Here is a 13,514-nt window from a genome sequence, read left to right on the forward strand (position 1 = left end):
ACCCAATCCCTAGGGAGCCTCAGGAGGCCAGGGCCTCTTTAGCTGCCCTGATCTATAGCAAACCCGATGGTACCTAGTAGGCAACTTGATTGGAGCCAGGCTACCAGGAACTCCCCATGTCTGCAGCTACCCCTCGAATGTGGTGCGTGTTCGGGGAAGGAAAAAATGAAGTCCCAGACTGTATTATTTTTCCAGCAAATCTCCAGGGGGCCTGCCCCCAAACTGCCCAGTCTTCCTCCATTCTTCAGTGTGAACCCCAGACCACACCAAGCATCTTTATTGGGGTCTGGAGCAGGAACAGAATGGTGCGATGGAAGAGGCCAACACCCACCTTCCTCCATGCAGGAAGGATAGAACTAGATGCAGAGGGTCCCCTGTGCATGGATATAGGGGGATGTTGTCTGAATTAAGATTTGTTTTCACACAGCTAATCCTAGGCCATTTTATAGGGCTCGATCCTGTGAATGCTGAGCATGCTGGCTCTAATTGCAACAAAGCACTTTGAGCACTTTCAGGATATGAAACATCTCATTGAAGTTAAGTGCTTTGTTGGATCAGGGTCAGAGTGCTCAGCACCTTGCAGGACTGAGCCCATAGTGCCAATAATTGTTATACATTGATAATCTGTTGCAGTTGGAAATTAATTATACTGTAGCCTGAGATTTCTGAAATTTGAGATGCCTATTTCATAATGAAAAATTGCTCAGTGAAAGCCAGTGAAAGATTATAGGTACATGTTTATACTATGCAGAATGAAAATGCAGGGTGTGTGAAAATAGGTGTTGCTATTGTAAATTCTTAGTCATTGTTACAATAGAGAAAAGTGCTAGATGTTTGATATTCTCAATTCTATTCATAGCACTATAGGTGGGGCAATCCAGAGAGATTACTTTGAGAACATAGTACCTCTTATGCCTGTTTACAAGGTTCAGTGACTTAAGTAAGTGCCTGTTTGTAATTGATGCTTTATTATAACACTGATCATTTATTATTGCTAGGCATAAGGAATTGAAGACAGTTGCTGTCTCTGTCAGAAGATGGAAAACAACATAACCACAATTTCTCGTGAAGAGCTGGAAGAACTAAGAGAAGCATTCAGTAAAATAGGTATGTTTTCTAGATGTAAGAAAATAATCAGCATGCCGTGAACAATATAAAGCTATACAATTTCTTTAAAAACAATATCTTACAGGGATCATGTAATGTTATACATTGTATGTTTAAAAACACCATGTTTCTTCATGTCTTGCTAATAACCCCTAAAAAGATAAGAAAATGAAAGAATTTTCACACTATTTTTATTTATTTATTTTTTAGCACTAGCACTTTTTTTGCAATATAAGGCTTTAAACACAGTGAGTGAATGTTTAAATGCAAATAAAATTCTATTTTAGTTGATCTAGAGAAGACTCTTGAAAACTTTTATTTTAGTATTAGGTTGTGGGCTAAAACCAATTGGTAATTTCCTTTTTCATTTGGTTACAGGTTTTAGTGGATTAATAACTAGTTCTCTTGCACCAAGTTAAATCTGATTTACATTTCTAAGTAACCTGAACTTTGTGATCCTTGATCTTGTCTTTGTAGAGAGTAAGTCATGTTAATAAATAACTATAATTTCGTATGCTTTCCATGGTCTCTGCCGGTAAAGCCTAAGGCTATGGTCACAGTACAGCTTAGGTTGATATAACTTATGTTGCTCAGCGGTGTGAATAAGCCACCCCTATGAACAACATAAGTTACACTGACCTAAGCAGCAGTGTGAACAGCGTTATGTCAGATCGCTTCTCCCACTGACATAGCTATCACCGCTTGCAGGCGCTGAAGTAATTAAGACGACAGGAGAGCTCTCTCCTGTCAGCGTAGAGCATCTGCACTAGCAGTGCTACACCACTGCTGTAAGCTCTCTAGTGTAGCCATAGCCTAAGAGTAAACATGAGTGCTAAATCATTTTGTACTATATTAACTGACCCTTACCTCCACGCTGCAATTGTAATGCTGACAGACTCCGATCATCAGCGGGCAGGATCAAACCGGGCAACCTCTAGAGCTTAGGGCATGAGCCTCTACGGCATGAGCTAAAAGCCAATTTACTCTTAACTAAGGCTGTAGAGTTGTCTTGGTACCACTAGATGGGACAGAACACAACACCTAGAAGGTGTGTGGGTTACATAATGTCTTTGTGAACATTTGTTTGTTTGGTTTACTTTGTTTTCTGTTCTTCCTATTAAATATTATTCCACAGTTTGGATACTCAGAGTAGATATCTCATATTCAGAGTCACAGTAAATGGGTCTGAAATAATCCTGGCCAATATATATGGATGAGCCTGAGACTTTTTTCATGGATTGCTTGCTGAGCTGCAGAGAGATACTCATGACCCCACCGTAATTGCAGGCAACTAAGATTCTAGAGCCAATAATTGATAGATCTTTCCCTATTAATTGTAAGCCAACCAGGCCCAGAATCCAAAATAAGGTGGAAAAAAGTTGACACTAGAATTTGGGGGTTTAGCAATCAAACATCAGTTGAGTACTACATATTGGGGTATTTACCCATGAATTTGGGCCTCTCATCAGCACAGCTTCCATGATTTCTGAGAGCAGCCATAATCACAAAGCAAATTATTTTATAGAGGTGGAAAAGTAAATCAATCCACAGAATACAGCAAATATGTCAGAATGTAGTAGCCAGGAATCAAGCACATAAGTTTGAAGGAATCTGGACACCATTTTTAGAAACAGTTAACTAAGGAACACACAAGGGCCAAGTGACCGGTCCAGACCTCATTTCCACCCCTTTCCCCTTCCTCCTCCCCCTTGACTCTTGTCCCCTTCCCCCCCCCAATGGTTTTCACGCTTTCCCTCCCTGCCTTGTCAGTGTTGTCTCCCCTATTAGTTATAAATTATTGATTCAGTTGATTTTACAGTTTAATATTAAAGTTGTTAAAAAGGTTTTTGCCTATGTATGTTATGCTGTGTTGTATGTTACAGATGGCAATTTTAAGTTTATAGTTTTTATTTTTTGTTGTCTTTTTTGGTTTGTATTGATTTTGGCCAGTGGATACATTTAATGACAGGCCCAGTAACCATGCCCCTTGATTTATCCAAGCTCACCCTGCATGCTGCCGTGGAAAAGTCTCTAGTAAGAAGTGTTGAACTTCATGCAGGGGAAAGGAGTTCCCCCTCTGCATTCAGCTTAGTGTACAAGAACATTTTGACAGGATAACTAATGAAACTGCTAAGCTAGCATTTAGTAAACTAAAAAGATTGAGATTCTTTCCATGGAGTTTAGTGCATGAACTCTGGACCTATGAGACTTAACCTCATGCAATATTTATTAATTGATATTTTGAATAAATAATGCATTGAGGGAACAATGCCCAACAGCAAAACAATTTGCTGCATGTCGGGAAAGTGCTTATGTAACAATGTGCTTGGTTAAATTATAAAATATACTTTAATGCCTGGTTAAACTGGGTCAGACCCTTCATTGCATAGAAAATCTTCCAGTACTTTGTTAGAGCATATTCAGAAGGACTCCCAACACATAATAGAGTCCACTGGAAGCAGGAGGACAAGAGGATGCAGTAGTACAGATCCCTAGCTAACAGGTTAAACAAGGTCATTTTTAATACAATAGACATAGGCCAGATTGGATTTATTCTTCAGGGGCCAGTTTCACCACTATCATTAGAAATAAACAACAGATATAGGGCAAGAGACAAAATATAGAGGTCCAAATTCAGACCTAGTGCAAGTAGTTGCTACCTTTTTGAAACTGGTTGCATCTGGTCTGAATTTAGGCCATAAACTACAGGTCTTACTGTGTGCAAGTGACATCTTGTAAGTAAAAAGAGAATTAATAACAGACCATCCACTCTATTTGGAAGCTGATAGAGAATTTTGGCATAGCCTCAGAATATAAATTAAACTGGTCAAAATCCAAGGTTTTTGCTATTAATAAGGGTTTGTGACCTGCCAGGGTCGTCCTTAGGATTTATGGGGCCCTATGCAGTATTATTAAACTGGTGCCCCTATGCCCGATGGCAGACTGGGCTTGCATGTGTATTTTAGATAAGGGTGGTCTTTTGAAGGATTTATTAAAAAAATGATATGTCTGAAGAGCCAAGCATTTAAGGCTAAAGATGAATACTCAAATTGTGCATCTAAAAATCTATGCAATCATTTTTTAGAGATGTGATTTTATAATCTTCAGCAACACACTAATGACATAGTTTTAAAGCAAATTTTAAACTAAAGTCCTGTAGACTAACATGTTCTGAGTAAATATTACAATAATGCACAGCTGTTTTTGTCAGTAAATTCAGAAACTGACAATATATACCTGGGGGTTGGCAAATGCCTGTTAAATGGCTTTATTACCACTTGAATGGCTCTTTAACAGTTTCAGTGTTGTGCTAATAGGTCTGGCAGGCTGGAAGGCTATTTCACTTTTAAGTACTAGATCAGTGGTTCTCAAACTTTTTTTTTCATGGACCACTTGAAAATTGCTGAGGGTCTCATGGACCACTTAATGATCTTTCCAAATGTTGTTTGTACTGTTAGCTAACTATTGTAAAAAAACTATATAAAAAAACCCACTTAATAATTAACATTTTTTGTTCTACAAATAAAAGCACACAATTCATATTTTAATATCAGTAGTCTTACCTTTCTAACAGGATGGATGTGCCCTCTCTCCCCTGCTATGGCAGCCCCTGAGCTGGAGCTGGGAAGTTGGGCTGTCTCTCCCTGGCAGCCACAGGCCTGGAGCTGGGGAAAGTCGCCTTTTTCTCTGGCCGCTGCAGCCCCGCACATCCCAAATTCCTCCCACCCCCTCTTCTCACCCCACTGCCCCCTCCCACCTACCCCTTATTCCCCCCAAACCATCACCTCACCTTACATGTCCTCCAGGGTCCAGGCACTTCATTAGCGGAGCTATGCCTGCGCAGCTCCACTAATTAGGTGGGTGGCCCTTCATTCTCTCGTTTGCCACCACCCAGGCGTGCACCATAGAGGGAACTATCCGCAAACCACCTGAATGGAGCTTGCAGGCCACATTTTGAGAACCACTGTACTAGATCCCCTCCGGAGAAAGACTCGCCAGGCTGCAGCAGCCAGCTGTGGTGGGAGCCTGAAGGAAGGGTCAGAACAGGGATAGGAAGAGGTGGGAGCAGGGCCGTACTTACCCATACGCAAAGTACGCAGCTGCATAGGGCACCAGAAAACTTGGGGCACCAAATTTCCTGGTGCCCTGCACAGCTGCATGCTGCTCCAGCCCCTGCCCCGCCTCTTCCCCAGGCCCCCTGCCCCAGCCCCAACTCTTCCCACCCCAGCTCCGCCCCCACTCCACCCGTTCCCCAAAGCCCCTGGCCTGCTCCGCCCAAGCCCTGCCTCTTCCCGCCCCTGAGGACCGCATCAGGGCCGGGCGTGCACTCACCGGCGGCAGGAAGTGCAGGGACCTGGCCCCAGCCGTGCCACCCACTTGGAGGCTTGGGGCCAGCCCCTGACCCCCACCCCTGAGGAGGCCTGGCTCCCGCCCCCATGGAGGGGCTGCGTAGGGCCCCAGAATAGCTAGGGACGGCCCTGGGTGGGAGGGTGGATACTAAGACCCAGGGGTGCCCCAAATTTTCGGATGCCCTACGCAGCCACATATGCTGTGTATGCCTAAAGACAGCCCTGGACCTTGCTGTGTCTTTACCTTGAAAATTTAAAAGATGCCTAAGAAGTCTATAGCACAGCTGGGCCCAGGCCTCTAGGTGCTACTGCAATATAAATAATAACTTAAACTGTATGGACCAGATCTTCAGCTGGTGTAATTCAGCATAGTCTATTGATTTCACCATATGGTGATTTATACCAGCTAAGGATGTAACCTATGTGTATTCCTTTGTGATTAATATATGTAATATATGGTACATTCTAAGGAAGAAATGTTGTGCTGCTAGATGGTAATCTAATTTCTCACTTTCTGATCATTTTAGACCATCACTCAGCTAAAATGTTTCTTCCCCTGCTTGTTGCTTGGTACTAGTGTTATAGCGCAAAATAATAAAAACATAAAACCAATGTTTTCATTTTACAGATATTGACAATAGTGGGTATGTCAGTGATTATGAGCTTCAAGATCTTTTTAAAGAAGCAAGCCTTCCCTTGCCTGGCTACAAAGTGCGAGAGATTGTAGAAAAAATTATAGCAGTAACAGATAGCAACAAAGATGGGAAAATCGACTTTGAAGAATTTGTATCGGTAAGTAAGACAGTCCTCTCAGGCTACCTTTTAAGACAGAATTACTTGGATTTGGTACCAGAAGGCGATACATGCAGTATGAGATAATTATGAAACTGTATTTTAAAGAGCATATTGTGTGACATGGTGTAGGTTTGCCACACAGAAAATACCACCAGGTCCGGTGAACAGTATGCACTAGGCATGCAATTTAATTATGCTACAGGGATGGAGGTAGGAAAGGACCGTATCACAATATTTATTCAAGGGTATAGGAAAGTCATTCCTCCAGTACTGCTCGTTGATGTTCAGTGTTCCGGTAGGACCACAACTACCGATAGGGCATTAGAAAATCAACACTTTGAGAATTACAGTGTGTAGCATGAAATTCAATGGGCATTGCGTGCTTCACTCCCTTGGGCTCCTTTGAAAATCCCAGTGTTAGATCTTTTCTAACATATTACATATTCAAGGTATTGTATAAACTTTGAAGTTATCTTGCCTAATAGCAGATGGAACTCTCTAAAGTGCCCAACATCTCTAGGAAGATGGAGTAGGGTAGCAAAATTAAATGAAATCGCTGGAGAATATTTCGAGAGCAGCATATATAGTAATTATAAACCTTCACTGATTTCTGAATGGAAGATAGTTATGACAGCATGATAGCTGATTGACTATTATGCAGCAACTGGCCACTCCGAAATAAGTTTTTTAAGAATATTAAAATCATTTATCTCTATTTTTTCCCCAATTCAATAACTGTTTTTAGCATAATGCTGGAAAATTGCTGTCTCCATCTACCCGTTTCGTAACGGAACAAGTTTTAACAAATAACAACAGAGAAGCAGCTGGCATGCTGGTGCCACAGCCTACATCATGCTGACTAGTATTGTCTGTTTTCTTGTGCTCCCTGTCTGTCTTTAGCCACCTGTCATTTCTTTTCTTACTTCTAGATTGTAAACTCTTTGGGGCAGGGACCATCTTTCTGTATGATGCTTCTGCGGTGCCCAGCTCAGTGGGGTCCTGATAAGGGCTGGGATGCCTAAGCACTACTGAATATAAATAAGTAATATTTTAAATGGCATACAGTTTTTACACTGCATGATCTGTTCTCTCTAGCTCTCATTGTGGTCTTTGGGTTCCAGTTTTGGGAATAGAGTATAAGACGAACCATACCCCAGAGAATGCTCCAGCCCAGTACAAAGAAGCACCATATTCTTGGAGGTGCTGTCTTTCAAAGGAGATGTAAAACTGTGGTCCTGATCACTAAGTCATTTAAGATCCTGTGGTAAGATTCATAAGAGTAGGGCATTAACTTGGTGTCCTTGCCAAATTCCAACTTCTGTAATCACATTCAGACTCTAAATTCTCTCTGTAGTTTCAGTTAGATAAAATATTATTTGCTTCTGGTCATATAGATCACTGTGCTCACATAACGATGCAGTTTCTCCTCCTGTTTCAGTGCTGGCTGAAGTATCCCTATGTATGTCTGCTGGGATCTTTCATAAGATGAGATAATATTTCAAATTTTCTTTCTTCCTTTTACTGGCTTTAATTTGGGCAAGGTGTGAGAACTCAGAGCTACTTCTGATGAGCACCCTTTTCTGCCTCCTCAAAGGAAGCGGTCTGTGCCCCTCACCTTCAAGAACTGTCAATTCAACCCTTCCTTTAAACAAAGTTGGTTTGTTATAAATTCCAGCCTTTAAATCCTGTTTGTGATACAAGATGCCTGTACTATTGCGCTGAATCATTGTGCCATATTTAGGGCTGTTTATTTTTAAAAATATATTTAATCTGCAGGGGGACCATCATTTTTTACATAGGTCACTGGGTGGAGTGCTTCATTTGTGAGAATCAAACAGCTTCAAACTGATTATTTTTTTGCAAGCAAGCAATTTTTGCTTTGAATCTACAGTACTACAGCTGTTCATACAAATAAAACAAGCAATTTGTTACAATTTGCTAGGGTATGTTGGCATTTCTACTGGAAATTCTAATTTAAGTAGGTTCATAACTGAACCATAAACACTTGTGTATCAGTATTGCAGCCCACATAGCACATAACTTCACAACCAAGTCTAAGATCCCTACAACATAGCGAGTAAATACAGGACAGAGTATCAGTTTTATCTGACAATTTCCTTATTTTGGTGGGAAGTTTAGTCATAATTTTAATGTTAGTGTTGGTGTTGGTATTGGTATTTTATGACTGTTGTGCATGGGGAGATGTACCAACTATCTCCCTAATAACATGCATCTCTGTAAGTGACACATAACATCCTATTATAAGAAACGAGACAAACTGAGTAGGGAAATATTAAAAATCTCTTTTCCCAAAAATACCTTTGTTTGATTTAAAGTGTTTTTAAAAAAAAAAATCAAAATCTCTGTGAAAAGATTTGTGGGTTGTGAATCTAATATTTGGAGATTAATAACGTGGCTTAGTAAGGCTGGAGTCTTAGCTATTCACAAAACCAGCAGACGTCTATAACCTCCTTATATTGTACTATATCAAAGAAAGAGACTCACAGTAATTATCAGTGTTTCAGTAGTTTAATAGTCACCCTAAGGTTATGATAATTGATCACATGATCTTTCTTTTATGTCCTATTCCAGGTTATTCATGAACTGAAAAGCAAAGATATTAGCAAATCATTCCGAAAATCAATAAACAAAAAACAGGGTATTACAGCGATTGGAGGAACTTCATCAATTTCCAGTGAGGGGACACAACACTCTTATTCAGGTAAAACACTTGTCCTTGGCACTAGAAAAAAAGAAGAAAAACTGTAATTGGAAAAAAAGTTATCTCAAAAGCAAACCAGTAGAAGGTGAACCTCTGCAGTGCAGATGCCAGGGCTCTGTTTTGTAGCGATTGTACTGTTCAGTTTGCTGGTCACAGTTCTGTGCTGCTCCCAGAGGTAAGTCAGACTTCGCCAGAACAGAAAGTGGAAAGAGAACTCTGATTACAAGGAAGAAAGAATTAAAAATAGAAAGCCTTTTGTAACATGTTTTATACTAAGGGTTTGTGTTTGCTTTGTTAATCTACTCTGTGATCTGTTGTTTTTTTCTTTTACACTCCTGTTGAGATGTATACAAGGGAACCCACATTTTCATTTCCATGGTGCAGAACCAAAAATAAAAAAAAAGTTCACAGTACATGTTGGAGATGGGAAAAGCCAATTCGATCATCTAATCAGTCTCCTTGCCAATGTGGGGTTGTTCACTACAGTATGTTTTTTCTAAAGCTTTGTTCAGTTTCATTCTAAATTTACCAAACAATGGCACTTCAATCACTTCCCTTGGGGAGATTTTTGCACAGCCAATAAATTTAATACATTGGAAGCTTTCCCCAATATTCAACCTACATTTTCTTTCTTAATTTCATCCTAATATTTTTAGTTATACTTTCTTCACCTCTGGTGAAGAATTCCTCTCTCTCTATATGATGATTACACTCTCTAGATATTTATAAACTCTTATCATGTCCTCTGCTTAGTAGTTTTTTGTGTATATGCAATTTATTCAATTCTTTTAGTCTTTCCCTGTTATCATCCTGATAATTTCTGTTGTGCTTCTCTGGACTCCCTGCAATTTGTCGATATCTTTACTTCATTTATCATGAGTTGCCAAATAACTCACTGACAATATATTGTCAAAGTAGGACTGTATGAATATATAAGAGAACAAGTCATCCTGGATCTGTCCAGCTAGCAAGGCACCTGTACTTTTCTACTTGGGAAGAAGAGGGCCCCATCAGTAATGATTTGGTTTTTGGAGTAATTCTATATGATGGAATGAAAATGTAATGCAGAAAAAAAATAAAATTGAATGCATTACTCTTGTCCTGATAAATGTCAGTTCTTAGGGATATTGCATTCCTGGCTATATAAAACATAGCTTTTCAGACACCTAGAACGTAATGTTCAAAGGGTCTCTGTTTTGTGCATATGTATTTATAAGTGCATGCAGACCCAACATTTGTGCATCTCAATAGGCCAGGGGTCAGCAGCCTTTCAGAAGTGGTGTGCCAAGTCTTCGTTTATTCACTTGAATTTAAGGTTTCGGATGCCAATAATATGTTTTAACATTTTTAGAAGGTCTCTTGCTATATGTCTATAATATATAACTAAACTATTGTTGTATGTAAAGTAAATAAGGTTTTTAAAATGTTTAAGAAGCTTCTTTTAAAATTAAATTATAATGCAGAGCCCACCCCAGACCGGTGGCCAGGACCCAGGCACTGTGAATGCCACTGAAAATCAGCTTGCGTGCTGCCTTTGGCACACGTGCCATAGGTTGCCTACCCCTGAAATAGGCGTTTGCATGTGTAGATCTTTAATTGTGCACCTATTTACCTGATGTATACAATTATCATTTTGTGTGTATAACTAATGGTTTACTGTTGTTTTGTTTCCCTGTTGTTTGTGTGGGTTGCTCACACACCAAATGCAAAAGAGAGACAATTTTTAAAAATAGGAAAACGTGATTGTAAAAAATCACAAAAAATGAGAGAGGATCAGGGGCAGATAGGGTACCTGAAAGGATTTTTAGCTTTCTTTTTAAAATTGACTAGATTCTAGACTGATGTTTTCCATTTAGGACCCAATCTTGCAAGATCCTGAGTGCGCTGGGCCTGATCCAGCCAAGTAGTTAAGTGCATACTTAACTTTATTCATGAGAGTGGTACCACAGAAGTTAAGCATCTGCCTAAGTCAGTGTTTCTCAAACAGGGGTTGCCGCTTGTGTAGGGAAAGCCCCTGGAGGGCCGGGCCAGTTTGTTTACCTGCCCTGTCTGCAGGTCCAACCGATTGTGGCTCCCACTGGCCGTGGTTCGCTGCTGCAGGCCAATGGGAGCTGCTGGAAGCAGCGCTGGTCGAGGGACTTACTGGCCGCTGCTTCCAGCAGCTCCCATTGACCTGGAGCAGCGAACCGTGGCCAGTGGGAGCCGTGATCGGCCGGACCTGCGGACGGGGCAGGTAAACCAGCCCGGCCCACCTGGGGCTTTCTCTACACAAGCGATGACCCCAGTTTAAGAAACACTGACCTAAGTGCTCTGCTGGATCAGGGCCAGAATGCTCCGCATCTTCCAGGATTGAGCCTTTAAACAGTAGATTATTTTTTGTAGTTACATATAATGTAGGTAATGAGTGGCAGTTTTGAATTTAAAGTTCCCTGTGATATTTAGAACCATAATTAAGATTCTACATATTGGACAATTTATGTTGGCTGAGAGTTCTGTATGTGATAACTTTGTACTGTCTGTGTACTGTTCTTATAGCATCAACTGCTTTGTTTAAATATTTCTCCATAGCATTGGATATAACCTGTCTCAGGCCATGTCTACACTTACTGGGGATTGATGCTGCTGCGATCGCTGCAGCAGGGGTCAAGTTAGTAGGGTTGGTGAAGACCTGTTAAATTGACTGCAGAGCGCTCTCCGGTCGACTCCGGTACTCCATCAGAACTGGAAGAGTAAAGTAAGTCGATGGGAGAGCATCTCCTGTTGATGCAGCATGGTGTAGACACTGCAGTAAGTTGACCTAAGCTATGTCGACTTCAGCTTTGTTATTCACACAGCTGGAGTAGCATACCTTAGGTTGACTTACCGTGATAGTATAGACAAGGCCTCAGACAAAGACTGTTAGCTCCCAGGATCAGGGACCCGCTATATGGAAACTGAAAACCCAGCGAAGATACAGATATTGTAGCTTGATTGTTTATGGGCTTAATAAACATTCTTAGATACAATGAGTTCTGTACACATCCCCTAGATATGAAAAGGGAAAGGGTCTCTCTTTTTAAGTGTTTTAAACAAGAACAGGCCATAAATCTCCTATGGTTAAATATAACACAATAATTCAGACCAAATTCTTAGAAGTGCTGCCAGCCTCTGAAAGACAGAGTAGAGGGCAGACTGGTCTATTGTCATATTTCAGCAGAGTCCTCTCTGCTCAGCTCTGGCATATTTCAAATATACTAACTCCCTTCCTGTTTAACATAATCACAGAGACACCGAACTCCTGTAGTAAGTTTTAATAATACTTTTATCTTTATTAGTGTGCTTTGCCAGTAGTATTGTGATATTCTATGGACAGTTCAATAATATTTGTCCACCATAATAATAATAGATTATTTTAATGGTGTCCTGGCTCTTAGATTACTAAGTCTTTAATTTATTGTTTTTCAGAGGAAGAAAAGGTTGCTTTTGTTAACTGGGTAAATAAAGCTCTTAAAGATGACCCTGACTGTAAGCATCTCCTTCCCATGAATCCGTCAGATGCTAGTCTTTTTAAGTCACTTGCAGATGGCATCCTCCTTTGGTAAGTCAAGAACTAAAGAAAGAATGAGAAAGTTGTTCTCTGAAGGTCAAATCCTGATCACATTGAAATCAATTAAAGTTTTGCTGTTGACGTCAATAACACCAAGGTTTGACCCTTGATCTATACTTCTGACAAGTCATAGGATTGGGGGAAATCCTTTTCCTATAAATCCTTCTTTAGTGAATATATATTTTAAGTCTAACCTATTTGAAGAGTCCTTCTATTTAAAAATGATGTGCTTTGCATAACTGTGTGTGTGTTGTTATAAATCTGATTGGCTGGAGAGTTTTCTACTTTAAACCAATGGAATTATATCTTGATCAATGCACATACCAGGAATAATCAGACTCTTCAGAAATTAGATCATTGTACCACCCATCATGCTCATTAACAGAAATAATTAGACATCTCTGCAGTTTCTAATATTAGAAAGCATTGTCCAGTGGTTAAATCACAGGACTGGCGGTCAGACGATCTGAGTTTTACTCTTGACTCTGCTACAGATTTGCAGGATGTCTTTTAATTTCTCTCTGCTGCAGTTTTCCCAATTAGTAAAACTGGTATTTGCCCATGTCACAGGAGTACTGAGGGCTTAATTCATTATTAATTAATAGAAAAGGGCTTTGAGACCCTTCTATGGAAGGCACTACAGAAGTACAATATGTTAGTTGTAAGATTTACACTCCCATGTTAGAGTGGCTCTCAGCTTAAGTACACCTCTATCCCAATATAACGCGACCCGATATAACACAAAATCGGATATAATGCAGTAAAGCAGGGCTCCGGGGGGGGGTGGGGGAGGGGCTGCGCACTCCGGCGGATCAAAGCAAGTTCAATATAATGCAGTTTCACCTATAACACGGTAAGATTTTTTGGCTCCCAAGGACAGCGTTATATCGAGGTAGAGGTGTATATTCAATTCTGCAGTTGTCTGAATCTTCCTGAGAACTTCATTAGCAGTACA

The 13,514-nt window shown here is 40.4% G+C and overlaps 1 protein-coding gene across 7 annotated transcripts in view; it reads left to right on the forward strand.

Annotated features, from left to right (window-relative positions):
- PLS1 (plastin 1) overlaps positions 1-13,514 on the forward strand; it is a 79,137-nt gene that overhangs the window by 33,837 nt on the left and 31,786 nt on the right. For all 7 annotated transcript variants that reach the window (XM_045030903.1, XM_045030907.1, XM_045030904.1 and 4 more), the window contains 4 exons: positions 999-1,107; positions 6,085-6,248; positions 8,844-8,973; positions 12,418-12,550. In XM_045030903.1, coding sequence (XP_044886838.1) covers positions 1,038-1,107; positions 6,085-6,248; positions 8,844-8,973; positions 12,418-12,550 — 497 coding nt within the window. In that variant the 5' untranslated portion in view covers positions 999-1,037. The remainder of the gene's footprint in view (positions 1-998; positions 1,108-6,084; positions 6,249-8,843; positions 8,974-12,417; positions 12,551-13,514) is intronic.

This window comes from Mauremys mutica, chromosome 9 (assembly GCF_020497125.1).
Source record: "Mauremys mutica isolate MM-2020 ecotype Southern chromosome 9, ASM2049712v1, whole genome shotgun sequence".
Classification (NCBI taxonomy): Eukaryota; Metazoa; Chordata; order Testudines; family Geoemydidae; genus Mauremys; species Mauremys mutica.